General features: G+C 46.8%; 1 protein-coding gene across 7 annotated transcripts in view; it reads right to left on the bottom strand.

Annotated features, from left to right (window-relative positions):
* Positions 1 to 20,332, bottom strand: part of PDZRN3 (PDZ domain containing ring finger 3) — a 243,794-nt gene that overhangs the window by 25,094 nt on the left and 198,368 nt on the right. For 6 of the 7 annotated variants that reach the window (XM_059078057.2, XM_067043608.1, XM_067043612.1 and 3 more), the window contains one exon: positions 2,534 to 2,781. In XM_059078057.2, coding sequence (XP_058934040.1) covers positions 2,534 to 2,781 — 248 coding nt within the window. Of the gene's footprint in view, positions 1 to 2,533; positions 2,782 to 10,250; positions 10,446 to 20,332 lie in introns of those variants that run through there. The other variant, XM_067043611.1, reaches the window with a different exon arrangement.

Here is a 20,332-nt window from a genome sequence, read left to right as displayed (position 1 = left end):
TCTTATTTACTGCTCATGGCTTCATTCTTAGATTTTATCTCTGGGGAGAAAAAAGCTTAACTTCAGGCAACACCTAAAGACATGTGCCGGCCTCTGAGATACGTTCAAAAGGGCTGTGAAACTGAAACTGCTATGCTGTCATCTAGGACAGTCTCTTTTCAAACTCTTCTGATTGTCTCGCAACGAGAAATACATTTGACATCACCCACTATACACGTATATGTACGCAGAACATGTGCCTACATGCACGCATATAATGCATGTGTGTATACATGCAGACCCGCATACATACACACGCCTAGGAGGACGGAAGCTTGCATTTCTCTAGGTTCACGTGTGTACAGCACAATTCACAGAGCCCACCACCTCTTTGGAAACACCACTGATGGAACCTCTAGGACCAAAGGCAGTGGGAATTATAACATGCTCAGTCAGGTCTGTGGCTCTCAAAGGTGTCAGATGCGGATGGAGAGCTCCAGCTTGATTGTTGGCTGGGGACCCAAACCTCCGCATTCTCAAAGGTCAACAGAGCAATCAGTGGGCTCTGGTCTTCTCACCCAGGCACTTAGTTTTGAAACAACAGACCAGACATGAGCGGTCATTCAAACGAGGGCTGGCTTTGAATTTTCTGCACCCATCAGGCAAATATGCTGCCTGCACTTAAAGGGCTGTTAGTACTGAGGCTGCTGCTGAAAGGCCTGGGCTTTCAAGCCTCAAGGTAACACCCCCCCCACCCCCCGCGCCCCGCCGTTCAGCCCTGATGCGTACTCCTGCTGTCCTCTGACCCCGCAGCCAGAACCAGGAGAGCACTGACCTCTGCACTCTTCTGACATTTCTCAAATTGCCCCTTGGGGGAAGAGTCATGTCATGTTAACCAGACTTAAGAGGAAATTAAGGGTTTAGCTTCTAAAAAGCCTGTCACTGTGACGGTTCAACATGGAGAGTCAGGAGTAGCCTTAAAGGCCTCATCAATATGAAAGGCAGTTTGGGTCTAAATCGTCAAACAGCTGATTTGAATGACTGCAGTCAGTGAATCATCCAGTTGTTTCCGAGCAACTGGCAGGCTACGGAGTCTTGTGGTTAAATCTGGAAGTTGAGGTGGGACAGACCTGCCTTTCAAATCCAGCTGCCAACTTACATGGAGTAGCACTGCCGAGTCTGCAGTTCCTCGTGGCATAGGAGGGACAGTCGTGATAAATGCGTGAGATGACAGCTCTCTGCATACTGCCTCGTGCACTCGGAGTGTCAGACGGGATCGGGGGCGGGGCGGGGGTACCCCCTCCTCTACCTTTACACGCTGCCCGCTGCCCAATTCATTCCGTCACGCCTGGGGAATGAGCCCTGGGTTCTGACGACAGCTAACCGTCAGAAGCACGGGATGAGAGGCCAGCCTCTGTCTGGAATCTGGTAGAACGACAGGAAACGTGTGCTCACTCCAGCTACTGAGTTAGTAATAGGAATCCAACAGGTATCGCTCAGATGATTTCCCTAGGAGAGGTGGAGATGCCCTTTGAAGTCAGGCATCAAGGCAATGATCCAAACCAGGAGCAAGAGAGGAGAAGGGACTCTAACATCAGCCAGAGAGGCTAAGAAGGGGAGGCGGACACCTTGTCCACAGATGTGCACCACCACATCGGAAGAGCCACCTTAAAGTGGACATCTTTTAAGCCACTTGTCCCCACCTGAGAAAATTTCTTGCTCTTCATTTTTGTCCCTACGTAGTTCGCATCAATCACTAAATTAACAATGACCTCCGCTATCATTGATCCAGTGCTCACCATACGCCATGCTGAGAACGTGCCACGCATTATTTCATTTAATCCTTCAAGAGTCCTACGAGATGGGTACCATTATTATCATCCCATTTTAACAGAAGGAAAATAAGGCCCAGGGAAATCAACTACCCAAGTTACACAGCTAGAGATCAGGTCTGTCCAGCTCGAAGCCTCTGAACCACCTGATATCTCTGGCAGGAAGTAAGGTAAGAGGAGAGCTGTGTGTAAAGTAATTTACGTGATGCGTCGGATCACAGCTGCTACTTACTCGGTAACTGCAGTGCTTATAGGAGGCATGTGTGAATGTACTCCATGGATCCAGGTTTGAAATGAGACCCAAGAAAGCAGAAGGCACAGCCTCCTGGGCTCTCTTTAACACACACAACTTGCTTTGTTGTCTCTTTAAAAGAACCAGCGGCATTCCCTCTCGTGACAACTACCAAACCGGCCCACTGCCATTTGCGGTGATAAAGTTTTATCCGGAAACAACTCTTATGACATTTGTAAGTACTTTTGTTCTTCGAAAATAATTTGAATAACTCCGCTCCAGCGTTATAACAAAGTAGTTAATATGTCGGAGCGGTTTTGAGCAGGATTCACTTTACTGCCTCTATAAACAGTAAAGTGAAACGTGGCCAACTTGGAGGAAAACTGTCAGGTGTGTGAAGTTTTTCCACCACATGGGAGGGGGGAAAGCAACTTCTCTGTACTTCTGTACCCCACTTAACACATTGAAGATTCATTATCATGGGACTTACTCCTCGGGCAAGAGATAGGGATCCAGCACGGGTGGGGTGGGCGAGGACATCTTGGTAAGAGCCATGATGTGCTCAAAGGTGATGTCCGTTTGGGTTCCCGTGTCCACCGTCTGTGACTCCGACGGAGGCGTGAACATTTTGGTCCGTGGCGTTCGCCTCAGCACCTGGACCACGATAGGCTCCTTAGCTGTCTTGAAGGCTTCCACAGCCTGGTCATGAGTCGCTCTGGATAAGTCTTTGCCGTTGACCTGTCGAAAAAGAGTAGAGGGGGAGAGGATTATAATGAAGCAGAAGCCGGAAAGACGGTTTTCGTGTGTAAGCAGCGAAAAGGAAAACGTGCGGGCGTCCGAGGACTTCGCTGCTCTGTGTCACGTTGCCCCAGGAATGCCTGGTGGGAAGGGGGTAGGTCTGGAGGTGTGCAGATCGGGCGTGAAATAACAAATCTCACGGCGGGGAAGGCTTGCCTTCCTACTGGAGCGTCTTGAACACAATTTCATCCCCTCCTCATCTTCCCTGTGAGAGAAAAGAGCAGCCTCGGGCTCACAGCCTGTATCGGGCCACACTAGCTAACTGGAAATTAATGATATTGTTCTCTTTTTTTTTTTTTTTTTTTTTTTGCGGTACGCGGGCCTCTCACTGTTGTGGCCTCTCCCGTTGCGGGGCACAGGCTCCGGACGCGCAGGCCCAGCGGCCATGGCTCACGGGCTTAGTTGCTCCGCGGCATGTGGGATCTTCCCGGACCGGGGCACGAACCCGTGCCTCCTGCATCGGCAGGCGGATTCTCAACCACTGCGCCACCAGGGAAACCCTATATTGTTCTCTTTTAATGGTGTGTATTTTCCCAGTTCCTGTCAGGTGAGATGAGTTTCCCTTTTACGGAAGCGCTGTGACACGTCCTTCTTAAACGAATGCCTCTGCTCTTCCTTAAAAAGTCAGTGAGAATATTAAGCAAGCGATAACACAGGTCACACAGGTAGATATGGCAAGCATCGAGGAGGAGCTCCAGTGACCTGACACTCCGGCCCATGTGTGGGAAACAGCAGCTAGCCTAAGTGCTGTGTTGCTTCCCGCTACGCACTTGCTCCTGCTGCATCCTCAACGTCTACGCGTACCGAGTGCCCACTGCCTACCACAAGGCTTAAATGAAGGTGCCTCTTAACACGTCCGTCACCGCAGTCACGGGAAGCTGGCAAGACCCAAAGTACGTTCCTCCTTCTCCCCTCAGAGCCACAAGTGAACTGCGTAAGGTGGCCTTGCTAGTTACCGACGGGTCAGAACTTCGGATGCTGCATCCAGGATCTTTCCACTGGTAGACTCCAAACTAACTGAACACGGCTACCTTTAGAACAGCTTACACAAGAGGAAATGGAAGCCAGAAGCTTATGCCTAGCAAATGAAGTTATTCCAAGCAACGCGGAAGCTCAACTGTTTCCTTTACCCTCCCCGTCCCATTCCCCACAGCAAAGGACTACGGCCTTGTGTTCCGATAGCTACGCGACGTCTAATGACGGCACTCACGTGAGCGTCATCAGGCTCTGAAACGTTTTGATATCGTCCCCCAAGTGGCTGCTATGCTGCTTATTAGAGGCAAATATAAAACGATGGCACAGGCATCATATTCTGCAGAATACATGTTTGCAGAAGCTCCTTGGCTTCTCAGATCTTCTCCGGACAGCACCACTGACAAACTCCCGTCATTTCTCTGTAAATGCCAAAACCCACACCGAACCTCTTCTCGTCCGGCATCTACATGCCCCACCTTAGCATGGCGTACTTCACAGCACACGGACGATTAGGTCTGTCCTCTGAGGGAGAGCCCTTGGGTTTCTCTTTGCCAAGCAGAACGTGAATACCGATTATGCAGCAGTTTTTCTGTTTTTTTTTTTCCCCTAAGCCCTTTCACTCTGGCCCTACAGGGACAAGAAGTCTAGGTTGGAGTCCCCTGCAGACAACTGTTGGGTTGAGGAAGAGACGTCGGATGCTTTCCTTGTAATGAAGCCCAAATGAATCGCCAGTGGAGATTATTAATGATTTGCATTCAGTCCACTTAAGTAATTGACTATCATCTTGAGGGAGTCAGGCCGAGCCAAATGACTCAGCCCGTACCAGTCAATGAGTGAATGGCCGAACCATCAAACTCTTACCATCCCTCAACCCTCGGGGACCGGAAACACCCGGTTTTAACACCACGGCCATCTTCATTCTTCCTCCACGGAGGACAGAATGAAAGGACAGGAAGGAACCCTTCCTACCTTTGCAAACCAGTTGAGCGCCTCGGCCCCTTCCCTGCTCAGAGCCTAGAACTCTGAGGGCTTGGGGATGAGGTGCGGGGGGGTGGGGGGGGGAACGAAGCCCACGTTGGAGTGCTGTGCAATTCGCGCCGAGGCCGAACTGCCTGAGCCGTATTTTCCATTAACGCGTGACACCGGGAGTCAGATCATCTACGAATTTATGATGCAATAGTGCATCTCTGCCTGGATTAAACGAATGCCACGGACAGCAGCCTGAGGAGATATGGGTTTGGCCAATGCCACAGCTCGCCATGCTGGGGATGGCTTGTGCTAAAGGTAGTTTCACCCACGGTGAACCCACAGTAAGACTCTTGAATGGGTCTGCAAGTTGGCCTTTGGCCAAACGGGAATGAGCATGGGAATTTCTTCTAAGGGAGTCTTCCAACTGTGTCTTAAAAAAAAAAAAAAAAAAAAAAAAAATCCATCCTAGGAGTCTTTACGTTTTATCCACATAATTAGGTCTTGCAAATACCTCAGCGCAAAGGTCAGCTGCCTGATAAAAAGCATCCCTCCTTGTTCCTCCTGCTTTCCTCTCTGCCGAAAGAGCTTGGACTTTGTTTCCTTTCCGCCAGATCAGAGAGCATTCCCTCTGGGGGAGACTTGAGATGTGGGTTTAATTGGCTTTAGCCCATTGTGGAGGTCTGCTTCCTTTTGCTTAGACATGGAGCCGGGTCTCTGAGGCCAGGTTAACACACTAAGGGATGCAGAGCAGAAAAATAGAGAACTGGGGTCTCTTGATGATTATCATTGAGCAAATGAACGGACCAAGCTTACACAGAACCTCTTAACCCCAAACTTCTTGTCATATTTGATAACACAATCCTTATACTTTAGGCCATTTTCACTTGTATTTTAACTCCCTGCAGCCCCAAACACCCCAGTAGGTATAGATATTGCACAGATGTACTGTAAACTTAGACAGGAGTGTAGTATTTGCTCCTGTAGACATTCCTCTGATGTGTATAAAACAATGAGTGAAAATGCTTTTCTGATTAGGAGTATATTTTACTCAGCTTACTTTTTTTATTTTTATTTTTTTTTACAGAAAAGTGATGGCAACTATTGCTTTCTCGTACAGGTGTTCTAAACCAATGCTAGAACCACTAAGCAGATTTTTAAATGGTACCTAAAAAAATTAAAGGATGGACTTGTCTGCATCAGTCTAAGCTAAGAAGATTCTCGGGGGTAAAGAGCTGCCCTGTGTCTGGGCGCACACGATTACAAACGCAGGCAAGCTTTTCCGAATCTCTCTGACTTCGAGCATTATTAAACGGCATTGACGCAACGGCACCCATGACATCCCTAGGGCCTAAGATGCAGAGAGAGAGGAGGTGGCAAATCCCAAGGGAGGCCAGGAACTTGGTCGGTGACTGTGAAGCGTCCTCTCATCCTCCACCAGATCGTCACCCCCGCTCACGGCTGGGTCCCACAGAAAGGCCGTTCGGACCACTGAAGCTGAGGGAACAATTTCAGGAGCCCGGTGCCCCATATATGTTAATCAAACACAGTTCAAAGATGCCGCTCCAGAAGCCAGGGGACCCGCTCCTTTCTTTCTTACGGCTCAGGGCTGCAGTGCCCAGGCGCTGAAACTGTACAATCAGACCGGGGTTAGAATCCGGACTGTGGCTTTGGACACTTTATTTCCCTCCGAGTCTCGGTTTCCTCATGTGCAAAATAAATGTAATTGTCGTGTCATGCCTCTTCGGGTTATTGTAAAGTTGAATGAGATCATCTCCTTTACAGCCTAGCATGCACATCCTAAGAACGGACTAAGATACCAGTGCTTAGGGGGATCCTACCCCAGAATAGTCACGTTTTCCCAGGAGAAACGAGTCTGCAAATCAAAGAAGCAAAATGCAGCCTAGTTAGGTAGTCTTAAGAGACATCTGTATCCTGAGAGGCTTCTTTATTTTTCAGGGAAGTTCCCAGCCCAAACGTTCCTGAGCTACCGACATACATATTGATATTTTCAGTCCGCAGGTTGGGATCCTCTGGGGCGGGCGGTACAATGGATAAATCTTACAGGACTTGACCCCTGCCACACAAGCTTCTTGACAAGGTATTCTAGGCATCATTACATTCTCTTAAAAGACGATGAGACAAGGCAGGAACTTACTCTCCTAGACAATCCATTTTTGCAGCCAAATTTGTTTGCAATTACCTTGTGCACATAACACTTATTACCCTGTCATCTTGGAATCACATCACTGAGAGACTTGGCGAGGTGATGAGTCCGGTGCACGCCGTCAGCCAACCGAGAATGACAACCTTTATTCCCGGGATTAGCATTACATGTACATTACACAAGACGGCGGTGATGATGGCTGCAATTATAGGCACAGTGTTCATCCCGCGACGTTTGGCCCAGTCAAATTAAATATCATTAACTCGCCCAATTGAGCAGATTGCCTTTAAAACAGTTTATGCAGCTCTGAAACCAAGCAAATGGAATGTTTTGGAAGAAAAAATGCTGGTGGCAAACTTTATTATAAATTAAATGCTTAACTTATTCACCTAAGGCTCTGGATGGTCCCCTGGGAGGTAGGTGCAATTTGGGTGAAAATCCAATTGCTTTATCTCCAGGCAAACATCACTGCTACAAAAATGACAGGACACTAAGGGACCTTCAGGAGGTCCTTTAGCATATGATCTCCAGGGACAAGATGCTGAGGGCATGGAAGGATTCCCTCCCGGTTGCATTTAAGCCTGGGTAGCATGACTGCGGCTCTCTGCATGAGGTGCCCGTGGGTATGTTTTCCACGGTCCTGAGAACGAACGCAAAGCTGGTAGGTTTTTCCCCATGGGGGTACATTTCCTTGATAACCCACTGTCCATCTTTCACTCATTCACCAAGTATTTTCTGAGGTTACTCAGGGAGACTTGTTCCCCTCTTGGCTGATGGGATACCACCTGGAAGAATTTCTTGGGGAAAAATGAGGCCACAGGACGTGCACGCCACTTAAGACATGGTCAGATGAAATGCACTGTGGGTAGCATTTCACCGTGGCATCTAACGAGGGGTTGGATCTGGCCGAGGAAGACAGAATCTACTCACGCTGGAACGCAAATTAAGCTCACGACCTAGAAAGAGTCTTGGTTGTCACGGTCTACCTAGAAATTCCATCGGTGAAACTACTGTCATACGCTTTTTAAAATCACCTTTCAAAACAGGAGCCAGAACGCTTTCAAAGTTCCCTACAACATAATTGTAAGCGTTTCGGGGTATTTGAAGATATATTTGGAAAAGACATAGCATATTCTCTCTAAATTAGACGTTTCTATTTATGGGAAGACATTTGGTTTCTGAGGATTGGCGTATCACAATCACCTCGATTTCTATTACATGGGCAAACGCCCCCCAGTATAAAGTGCTAATGCAGTTTTCAATTCAGCCTACTATAAGTTACGCCCCGGGCCAAAACCCCAGTTTTATAGGGTTCATTTAATTAAATACGGGGGCAGTGATTGCATTCTGTAAAATATCACACCTATGTTGTCAAACTAATTAAAACTTAGATTCCACTGGAAGCAATAGACGATAATAAACCACATACCGAAAAGTAAAAGGTTTCAAGCCCTGATTTAGGTTGGATTAAAAAAACTTTTTTCATTCAGGAAACTCCTGTCTGCCTTAATTTATTTCACATTTATAGTCTGCTCTGGGGCTTGATAAAGGGAAGGCCAACTTATCTAAAATAGAGGTATTATGGCAGTTAAGAAAGAATATGGGTCTTAGTGAACAAATGGTGTCCAAATTAATATGTTTCTGTGCAAAGCACTCACTTTCAAGACGGTATGAACAAGGAGACGACGCTCACAGAGACCTCAGTTCCGAGGCAGCAGAACTTACATCTGTACGGGTGCATTTGGTTTGCAGTAAGGACCACAGTGAGGTTTGCCCATGGTAATTTCTAAATGTGTCCTGATGTTATTTTCCTAGCTTTGGTATTTCTTCAACGGGAAGATCCCCTCTTTATATTCTGAGTGCCCTGTGTGGACGAATGTATAGCCTGGGTAGTTTTCCTATTAGAGGAGTCTTCCTTCTGTCAAACTTAAGCCTATCATGTTTCAAAATGCTTTACTGTTTTGTTTTTTTCCCCTAAATATAGAATATACTTGGCTACCAGCCTCCGAGTGATTAAGAAAGAGGCTACAAATCATAGGTGTACTCAGATTGAAAAGTATTAGGCCTACACTATTACAAGATGCTTTCTTCTCAGGTCAAAATCCTACCTTCATCAACAAAATCTTGCTTATCTCCTTTTGGAAACCTTGATTTCATCACCCCGAAATCCCACTGTGAGCGATAGGTGACAGAGGTCCCTTAAACTACAGTGTATTTGAACCATTTTGCATCTTGAAATGAACATGCATACTTTAACCTCATCTTAAAGGTGGTAATTTAAAGAAGCAGCTCAACATATTATAGGAAAGCCCAGTGGTGAGTACTTGGAAACAGGGTGTTTCTACAGCTGAATCTCTCTACAGTCTAGGTCCCTTAAGTTCTTCTTTGAAACGTAAGTGTCTTTTCCAGGTATGTATTTAATTCTGGAGGACGGATTGGTTTCAAGGTTACAAGTCAGTTAACTACAGGGTCCTTCACATTCCAAGGGTTCAGCGCTGTTCATCCCTGGAGGACGTTCTTGCAAATGTCTTCAGCCATCCCTGCCCCTCTCTTATTCCTTCTTACTCATCTGAAAAGCCCTGGCCTATCTTTCTGGCCAACCACCTGCCTCCCCGTTTCTACCTGTACACTAGTGATGCTGGAGGCCATTCCCACAGGAGATGTCGCTGAGTCAAATGGGATCACACCCTTCACAGCTGTTTTGAAATGTGTAATTACGTAGTTATTTGATTTTCGGTTGATTGCCGATATTTTCTCATGGGGCCCTAAGTTCCACTAGGGCAAGAAACTGTGTGTTTTGTTCACTATAGGACACCCGGAGCTTAGCACACTGGCTGGCATGTAGCAGCCTCACAAACAATTTATCACCTGAGTGACCTACTCAAGCGTCTGTAGACTGTCATGTTCCTCTCATGCACATGCGTTCGCATTTCATGGTCTTTCCTACTCTGGAAACAAAAGGATTTTCTGCTCTGATCTTATATTCATAGCTAAGATTAACACAAACCTGATTATGGGTCTTTTTTTTTTTTTTTTTGCAGTACGCGGGCCTCTCAGTGCCGTGGCCTCTCCCGTTGCGGAGCACAGGCTCCGGACGCGCAGACCTAGCGGCCATGGCTCACGGGCCCAGCCGCTCCGCAGCATGTGGGATCCTCCCGGACCGGGGCACGAACCCGTGTCCCCTGCATCGGCAGGCGGACTCTCAACCACTGCGCCACCAGGGAAGCCCACGGGTCCATTTTTATAACTGTCAGATTCCAAACAAGAATAAAACGTGTGTTGTATTTTGTAACATACATACATTTCAATCTTAAAATGTCTCCTGTTCCATTTCTGAATACGATCGAAGTGGTATCAAGGAAAGTACCCTCTGCTTTTTTGGAGAATGAAATCCATGAGGCCCAGAGAGGTCTTGGAGTGTTTGTGAAGACACAAGGCAGCCCCAGCTAAGCTCTCCTGAAGTCCCTGGGTTCTGAACTTGCAGGTGACGAGGTGGAGCCACTGGAAGTCAAAAAGGAACCTCAATCCCCAACGGAGAGGAAAGAAACGAGAAACACCAAACTGACAGACCTCACCGAAAAATCAGAAAACGGGAAATTGCTTCTTTCTCTTTCTCGGACCACCCTCTCTCCTCCCCCTGCCAGCAGTGGCGCAGACTCAACCGTGAGCAACGTGCCCAGGCTGGGAGGTGAGGAGGACGGGTGGGCTACAGGTGTGTCCACCCAGAGGAAGGCGGGCCCTTCTCTAACTCACAGTGAAAGCCAGAAGGGTCGGCCTTGGGCCCGCTCGGCTGCCCAGCGCTGGAGTGGGGTGTAGTGGAACCACACGATGGCCTGGCCTACGGGCATTTACACTCGAGTCCTGGATCCACGGAGGTGCTCAGCTGCCTCACCCTGCGCCGGGAGGGCTGTCGACAGGGCTCCTCCCTGAGCACATCCAGGTTGAACACTCTCTGTGCGGCATCGCTCACCTCGGTACCTAATGACTGAACAGGATACGTGAGGCCCAGTGCTGGAGCCTCCGACACGTCAATCGTGATACAGCCAACAGGGGGACAGCACCCTGCTGTGCCACACGAAGACTTAGTCTAAGCACTGTGTATACGTTAACTCACGTGGTCTTCCCACGAGGGAGGTGCTACTATCATCACCATTTAATGGGGATGAAGTCAAGAGGCACAGAGAGTGTCTGTGCATCTGAAGACCTTCCGCGAAGGCTGCTGCTGGCCTTCACCTTGAACTGGGAGACACGCTTAGTTCAGAAGGGTTCATGCTTCTTTCTACACGTCAAGTTTACTTCATTTAACCATCCATATTGGCACGATCTCCTACAATAACAGCAAATATAGCCGCACAGAGAAGGAAGAAAGCGTGGCCAGGTTTTTGCAAGCATCACAGCAAAGCCTTATGAAAACCATTTTATGTCATTTCCATCTCCTTGGTATAAACTTCATACCGGTCTCAGAAATCTCCTGTACAAACTCAAATTTGTTAGTTGATTTCCTCAAAGACTAGAGGGCTGGCTAGAATGAAATTTCTACCCTCAGGTCTCTGACCATTAGAGGAAGGGACGGGTAGGAAGATCCTTCCATCAACAGAATTGTTGTCACACAGGATTTACAACAATGTTTAGTGATGTTTTATGTCACCACGGTCATTTAAGTTTCAAGGGAGGAGGGGATTCTAACGGATACTGCATGAAAATGGGCAAGGACAGGCAGGAGTTTTACATGTGACGAGGGTCCCCGGTGAAGGTTGAAAGCTCCTGCCCTAGGGCTGGCTGCCTCGGCTTCAGTGTAGGCTGTGTCACTTATGTGCTGCAGCATCGTGGGCAAGTTAACCTCTCGGTGCCTCAGTTTTCTTACCAGTAAAATGGGTTTACAGCAGGACCTATATCCTTGGGTGCTGTTACAATTGATTAGGCTGTGCAGAGAAAGTAATTAGGGTGCATGGCCCTGCACAGAGTGAGGGCTCAATAAACGTTAGCTATCTGTTGTCCTCACTCATTTGTAGAATTACTGGGGAACCCATCATGTGCCAGGCACTGATAAAGCGGTAACCGAGGCTCAGTAACACTGGGTAAAGAACGAAGACTGTCGGGGCTCTGGGGTGAGACACACAGGGGTCTGAATCCCTGCTCCGTTTACCAGACGTGTGGCTTTGGATAAATCATTCTGCCCCTGGGCCTCAGTGTCCCCAGTTGGAAACGGGGGATATTAAAGTATTTCCCTCTTAGGGTTTTGAGACAAAGATCTTAGCGCAGTGCCCAATGTTAGCTGTTGTTACAACCCTACAAACCTGGACAAATGACCTACCTCTCCCTGTGCCTTATCTATAAATGGACTTGTAAAGATTTGTTGAAAAGGGCTTAGAAGGGAGTCTGGCTCCTAGTCACCACTGTTACAGGAGATACCGGCCCACATGTGGTTCCTAAAACTTCCAGCTGTCAAATTTCAGTAAAAACTCTTAACTGCAAATAAATCACACAAGAACACCCATAAAACAGATTTTACGTTCCACTCGTTTATGTGGAAAGCAAGCCTTTTCTGGATCCTGGCATCCATCTCAAGGATGTGGTACTCCGAACCCCAAGCACTGGGTGTTTGCTCTGTGCCAGGTGCTGTGCTAAGTGCTTTACGTGGACAATTTCATCCCATTTCACGGTAAGAAGGTCAACGGTGAGGTGAGCGGTACTACCTCTGCTTTTACAGGCCAGGAAATAAAAGCCCGAGGAGTGCTGGCAGCCTCCTAAAAGATGTGCAGCTCATGGGCAGCAGAGATGGCATTTGAACAAGGCCCGCCCCACTTCAAGGGCGTGCTCTAACCACTGGGCAGCACAGCTGGAGAGCTACGACCCAACCTCAGCCTTGAAGCGAAGGGAAGTGTTAACGGCTGATTATACTGACCCCAAGAAGGCATGAAACAGTGTCATCAGAAAGAGAGCGGGGTGGGCGCTAGACAAGGAACATACGCTCAAGCGGGAAGAACAAAGATCCTCGTCAAAGGAGGACATTCACTGGATGTGCCGTGGTGGGGATGGGTGGGCTCCTCTGTGCCACACCAGGTGGGCTCACCTGTCCCAGGAACTCGTGGTGGTAATGGCACCACATTTAATGATATTCACTAACCGACCCCTTCCTGCTTAACTGCAGAGAAGCTCAAAGCAGAGGGGAATCTATCTTTTCTCTAAGTTCTTTTCTCACTAAGTTGTCTCATCAGATTTTAGCCTGTCTGTCCTACGAACGTCCATGTCCCAAGGCATGCTGTGAAGCTCTGGCAACGGAACACCACTTAAAATAGTCCAATTAGGGCAAAAGTAGTCTCTTGTTAAAAAAGAACATTCTTGAGCAGTGATGAAATAAGGAGCCTCAGAGTTTCTGAAGCCTTTGAATCTTAAAGAGGAGTCGGGCCAAGAGAGCTAATTTTGAAAAATGCTTACTGGCCTTAATGACCTGCACTTTATTTGCTGCTCTTAACAAGATTATGAAATTTCCCAACTCTCTCCAAAGAACACGAAGGTCAGGCAACAAACCAATGAATTCCAGAAAGAAAATCAAAGCTAAAGTTGATTCACTTTAAATAGAATTTCCTGGCTCTCAAGGATTTGTGTAACCTCAACAGTGATTTGGAATCTTGTTTGTTTGTTGTCGGTTTTCTATCCAAAGAAATAAAATTACGATGTGCATCACTTAGGTGAAAACTAATTTTGGCTCCTGCATCACCAACTAGTTCATTTAGTGGTCTACAGACCGATTAGTAAAACGTCTGTTAAAATGACTGTGGAGGATCCTTGAAGAAAACGCTGTAAAAATTAAATGTCGTCTTAGTGGTTAAAAAAACGTCAGTTGAGAAGGGCCTGGTGTCAGTATGAAAATAAAACTACCCCTGAATGTTTAGAGAATCGCTAGTTTTTCTTCCATCCTCATATAGAAGTAATCATTAGTTGGCTTGTCCGTAATCACCTTTCTAAATAAATTATGCTGTATCTTCTCAAATAACCTCCAATGTCCTAAAAAGCATTTTTTAAAGTTCCACATCAGGGGAAAACTAGAAAGCAGGGCTGGAATTCGAAATGTCCTCCACAGACCAAAGCTACTTGGTTCTTTGAACAAATAACGTCTCACACTTCTGAGTATTTTCTACGTACCATACACGAGGCTTAGGCACTGTACATTCAATCACTTATCCGTGTGTAATCAGCACGTGAATAACAAAACCTGAGAATGATTATGTGCCCAATACCCCTAATGAAACCCCAGTGCATTAGTGAGCAAAACCAGACATGGGAGCTGCCCCAGGCAGTTCATAGTCTGGGTAAGGAGACAGATGCTAATAATCCCGTAACTGAGGGAAGGAAAGAGAACCTGGCAGGGTTAAGAGGGCAGGTGTTGGGAAGAGGGGGCTCCTCTGAGGAAGAGATGTTGAGGACAAATCAGAAGAATAACCAGGATTTACATGGAGAGGAAGAGAGGAGAGACTATTGCAGACAGAGGGCGCAGCATGTGCAAAGGCCCCGAGGCTGGACGAAACCTGGTACACGGAGGATCAGGATAGGTGGAACAGAGATGCTTATGTGATGAGACTGGGGGTGGGGGCGGCGGGTGCAGACTATGTTGACCCTCAGAGGCTACAGATAGGACTTTGGTTCTGAGATGATTTAAGCGAGGGTGGGGGTGGGGGTGGGGGGTGTGGAGAGGTGACAGGACTCAAAGGCTACGTGTTCAGGTTTACATCTTAGAAATATGATCATAGCATCTGGCTGCTGTGTGAAGAATGGACTGGAAGAGGCGACTGAGTGGCACAAGCAGACCAAAGAGATATTTGGAAAGTGGAGCCCTCCCAACCACCAGGGGAGTTCTTTCCATTTTCACAGGAAGTTGAGACTCAAGAGGGTAAGTGACTTGCCTAAGGGTTCCTTAGCTATTAAACAGGAGACCAAGTTCAAGCTCCCCCGAACTACTAACTCCAAATATAGCATTCTTTGCCAAAGTAAAATACCTGTTGGGGTGTGACTATCAAGACAAAACAAACGCAAGCTCCAAATCTCAAAATCTTGAGCTGAATAGGGACCTAGGCAGGTCGTGGGTTTCTTGATAATTTGGGTGGTTCTGCTCCTGGGTTACTTCCGGCCTACAGGCTCTCTGTACTGGGCGGGGTCCTAAGTCCCTGCTCCCTGCACCTTCTTGGGGTGTTTTCCTCGCAAGTTCACGTGGACGCTGACAGCATCCTGCCCCGACCGAAACTCCTAGTTATTGCTGGAGACTTTGCTTCCTAAGACTCTGGAATCCTGTATCTCCACCCTTTTGCGGGAAAACCATAAGGAGGTGAGATTAGAAGAGGAAGAACGGTGTATCTTGCTGATTGATTAAAAAAGCATCACTCAGTCTCGAATCTCAACAATTCTCTCTGCCAAACGGGACGCATATTCCCCAGCTTCAAAACGGGGAGCTCCACCCACTTGCTCCTAAAACTCTTTGTCCTTCACATAAACTGTCCCACGTTATTGGTGTTTTAGTATTAAAAATGCAAACCATGTCCACTGACAAGAATTTCTGGATTTTTAGTTTTGACCGTTACTGGACATCAGCAGTTCAAAGTGCTATTATGATAGCTAACTGTGGGCATTTTCGTTATGAAAAATTTCCTAGTCTTCCCACAGGGAGAACTAAGAAGAGAAAGAAAAATTGCAGAACTGAAGCCTGCAGTTTGGCAGGACAGCCCTTGTTGTGGTTCTGGTTTTGGTTTTGTTCTGTTTTTTGGGACAGCCCTTGTTGCACAAGTGTTCTCACAGTGGGAAACGTGACTCCAGATTTCATGCTAACAGAATCATTTTGGAGAGTGATGCTGCGTAACTGGGAAAGGGGTGCCATTTCACTGCTTATCTAGTTGACATACTTACAGCACAAAAGCTAACCTCGTGTCTGTCCTCAACTTTGGGAAGATTCTATATTTTTAATTGCAAATTACTGTTCAATTTGTTAAGGAAATTTAGGTTAGAGGAGAAAATATTTGCCTCTTTTCTGCTGGGTTGAGATGTATTTCTAAATTTGAATAACATTTCCAAAAGGAAAAACACTTCATCCTACCAGCTCACATTTCATCCGTAATATGTACGACTATTCCATTTAGGAGTGCTTACATGCAGTAAAGAATCCGGACACATCTTTCCTGGATTGCCAAAACAGTCACACTTTGCTGAGCCCCCTCCCTTGCATCCAGAGCCCAGGAACAACTTTACATCAACAGATTGTATAAATCCTAAGTTATCTCCACTGAACTATGCAATTACCTCGTGGCTGCTGTGAGAAATTAATGCAGATTTCTGGAAATACTGGCTGTGAAAGAAGAACCAATGAAAAGTAGTGGGAATAACCAACTCTGGAGACATCTACGGTGGAAGAAACAGAAATTGGGAAGATTTAGAACCTTTATGAATCAAAAATAAACTTAAGTTGGTACTTCTTTCTCAACGCTTTATAAATGTGATTTACAAATGGCACGAAAAGAATAATGATGACATTCTAGGATATTTATCACCTCTGAAATAGGAAATAAAATGACTCTCCCTCTTGACTCCACAGGCACCAAAGGGCTTAAACTACGACCACATGATAATAATTGATCCCCGCTTTTTTTTTTTTTGGTGATTGAACTCTGGGAAATAAGAATGGCAGAATAATTGCGTATTTCAACTGCACAGAACACCTAGCACACAGGAGGCCCACGATAAGTTTGTTGAACTGAACAAAAATAAAAAATAAAATTAAAGATATGTGTAGAAAATATGAACTGGGTTAAAGGTACTAAATCACACACGCGTGAGTCTTGTCGTTGATAAATGCTGGGAACCAAGAAGATAAAGTAAGCAAAATATTCTACTTTTTGTCAAAAGAAACCACAGGTCCTTTCTGGGCCTCAGTTTCCTCACCTGTAAATGAGGGGATTACTCTAGGTGACGATGATGATGATTGTAATGCAGGATGAATCTCAGGGGACCCTGGGGCCCTCCTTGATTATTTCTGATTACCCAGCACCTGGCCTATGCCTTACAGCCTTTCTAGACACAATCCCATAATCCCCTATTCCAACAATTCGGTCACATCCTGGGAGCAAGACCTGTGTCGCTAAATCCTTTCACATCCTCCGGATACTCACTTAAAACCTCTTGACTTCATTTTCTTGTTCTCCATTCTGGTTACATGGAAGCATCCCATCAGGGTAGCAGGTCCTTTCAGTCAACCCCTTGACTCTCAGGTCCAGCAGGGGACAGAGAGGAGACGGACCCCCTGCCTGCAGCCACCTGGAGAAACTTTGTTTAGATGACAAAACAACCGTGAGTATGTTGCAGGGAAGCGAGCCATGGGCTGCTCCAATGAGAGGGTGGCCAGCCCTCCATTCTGCAATCTCTGCTGCTGCTATTGGATGGTTAGAGAGCTTTCATAATGAAGCTGAAGAGGATAATCCTGTGAGAGGAAGGAGAATAAAACTGCTTGCAGGGGTGCAGGACTCTCGTCTCTAGGCTAGAGAAGAACCTGCAGCGATTTCTAAGATGATTTATTAGACATGGGTAGAACTTGCTAGAAACCTACCAGGAGCAAATCATCTGGGAAGGAATTAACGAACCAAACAAAACACTTGACAATGCAATTAGAATATGAGGAAATGTAGGGGTTTTCCAGAGAGAGAGAGAGAGACAGAGAGAAGCAAGTGTGTGTACCTGATTTCGATTATGTCATACATGAGGCCGGAAAAAGAATGGAATAATATTTTTGAAGAGTAAAGCTACCACAGGGGAGAGGGAGACGGCTGGGGTTGATGCTTGCAGTTTGGATGCTTCAGTATAGTTAGCAAGTGTGCCCAGATGGGTGGAAATTCACTTGCAGCTATGTTTCAGCAAAATGATGCGTGGGTCTGAGAAAAAGAAATAAGACCGCTGGCGGTAAAAATATGATTCCCCATCACACGCAGCGGTAGAGGGCAGACATGCAAACACTGTGTTTCTCTTCAGTTGCTTTAGGCAACGGTAGTTTTTTTTCCCTCTGCTTTGGTTTGGGTCAGGGATTTTTCCTTTTTAAAACCTTTTCTTAGTTGAGTTAGAAACCAAGAGTCTGAAGCTCTGGAAACTTCTCTTTGACCTCATTTCATCGTGCCTGTCGGATGAGCTCACTGAAAAACAAGCTCGGCAGTGGTAACATTCGCTGTGTGTGTCCAGAGGAAACTTCAGGCTGAATACCTGTGCTAACTGCTCTCCTAGGCTTTGCATACAAACTCTATCTGGGAATAATATAGGCTCCTTTTCATTGATATGAATGTATAAGTCTAAATACATACTTAAAATTTTTTTTTAAATTGAAGTATAGTTAATTTACAATGTTGTGTTAGTTTCAAGTGTATGGAAAAGTGATTCAGTTACATATGTACATGTGTGTATATATATATTGGTTTTCATGTTCCTTTTTAAATTTTAGGCAATAATTTTTTTTAAATTGAAGAATAGTTGATTTACCTTTTCATACTCTTTTCCATATGGTTTATTACAGGATATTGAATAGAGTTCCCTGTTTTCAAAATCTACAGTTGGACAACTTACGTTCCCTCAACTCCTTCGCTAGCTTTTTAAGTTTGGCAGGGAGATGGTTAATATCAAAACACTTCTTCTTTTAAATATACGTCACACAGTCACAACACCACCTACGTAGACCTTTTATTCGTTCAAAAGGGTTTTCACCGGCTGCAGCTCAACGAGTAAGTGTCAAAGTTTGCATAGCATGCTGGAAACAAAGCCCTCTCTGGATACCGAAGCAGATGTGGGACACATGCACGTGAAAGTAATGATATGCTTCTCCTAGAATCCAGGACTCTTTCTGCCCCAGAGCCTCTGTCTGGGGACCCGTCACTATTCACAGGTCAGGAAGCCAGCCTGGCCACCATGACTGAGTCCTAAGCCCCATTACAAGTGCCCCAGTGCTCGGTAGTGGCCACACCCACAGTACCGGTCACAGGTGTGACTTCACCTGAGAGGCAACTTGGCGGTGTCGCCCTCCATCTCTGAGCGGTGAGAACGGGGAGGCCCGGAACCTTTTCAGTTAGCTCTGCAACCACTGCACCATCGTCGGTGGCCGTCCCGACGTGGCACACGGCGGCCGTTCAAAAAATAACCTATCAAACAAATGACCGGATCTGAGCATTTCCTCCAAGCATATGGCGTCATTCCACCTCTGCGTATTATTTTGGGGAAGACTTGGCCTGACAGACATCTCTTGAAAGCCTTGTTCTCCACTGTGGCTTGAACAGAAACGACTTAGCTACAGTGGTACCCAGTGATGTCCAGAAGCTGGCCTTTCTGGATTCATTCGCGGCGCTTTACGCATTCCCCTGGGGACTTACGACCCATTGCGATGATCCTCTTTGACCCAATTCTGGAGACCTGGCTGCCCCCGCCTCCTCTAGAAATGCCGGCTTTCTCCCTTGGTCCCCATAGATCGGCTTGTTTGACAATATATAACAGTGTTCAGTGCAATATCGTGCCGTACATACACTCAAACATATCAGAGCTCACGTGCACACTCCCAACGCCCTAGGAAGAGGGGGAGTTTGTATTCCTGTGCTTCAGAGGAAGAGTGTAAGGTTCAGAGAGGCTCAGAGAACTTTCCACAGCACAGAGTTACTCCACGGCATGGCCCTGAGTTTCCCCCTTTTATACATCAACTCTGAGTAAAACAAGGTCCCTGGTTTGTCTTCTCAACTAGGCCACGAATGCCGTGAGCACGGGGGTTGTTTCCAGTCTTCCTCTCAGCACGTGGCCCAGAGAACACAGTAGGCACTCAATACAGGCCGCCCGAAGGACCACCAGAGGGTGACTCTCCACTGGGGTAAGCCGCACGTGGAATCCCTCTCCTGCCTTTGATCAAACAATGAGATGAACTTCCACTTGAAGACCATGTCACACTGATAACATCATATAACCTCCAAAGCTGTAGACCTACCTCCATTTAAAAGAGGACAAGGGCTTCCCTGGTGGCGCAGTGGTCGAGAGTCCGCCTGCCTACGCGGGGGACGCGGGTTCGTGCCCCGGTCCGGGAAGATCCCACGTGCCGCGGAGCGGCTGGGCCCGTGAGCCATGGCCGCTGAGCCTGCGCGTCCGGAGCCTGCGCTCCGCTACGGGAGAGGCCGCGACAGTGAGAGGCCCGCGTACCGCCAAAAAAAAAAAAAAAAAAAAAAAAAATCCTACAAACCAAGTGAAAAAGATGCAAAATCCAATAGGGAACTGGGGAAAGCCTAAACAGGGACTTTATACACAGAAAAAGAAACTCAAATGTGATGAATGTACATATGAAAAAATACAGTCAGCTCCCTGTATTTGTGGCTTTGCATCTAGGGATAC

This window comes from Kogia breviceps, chromosome 10, assembly GCF_026419965.1.
Source record: "Kogia breviceps isolate mKogBre1 chromosome 10, mKogBre1 haplotype 1, whole genome shotgun sequence".
Taxonomy (NCBI): domain Eukaryota; kingdom Metazoa; phylum Chordata; class Mammalia; order Artiodactyla; family Physeteridae; genus Kogia; species Kogia breviceps.
This window is presented reverse-complemented; position numbering and strand designations above follow the sequence as displayed.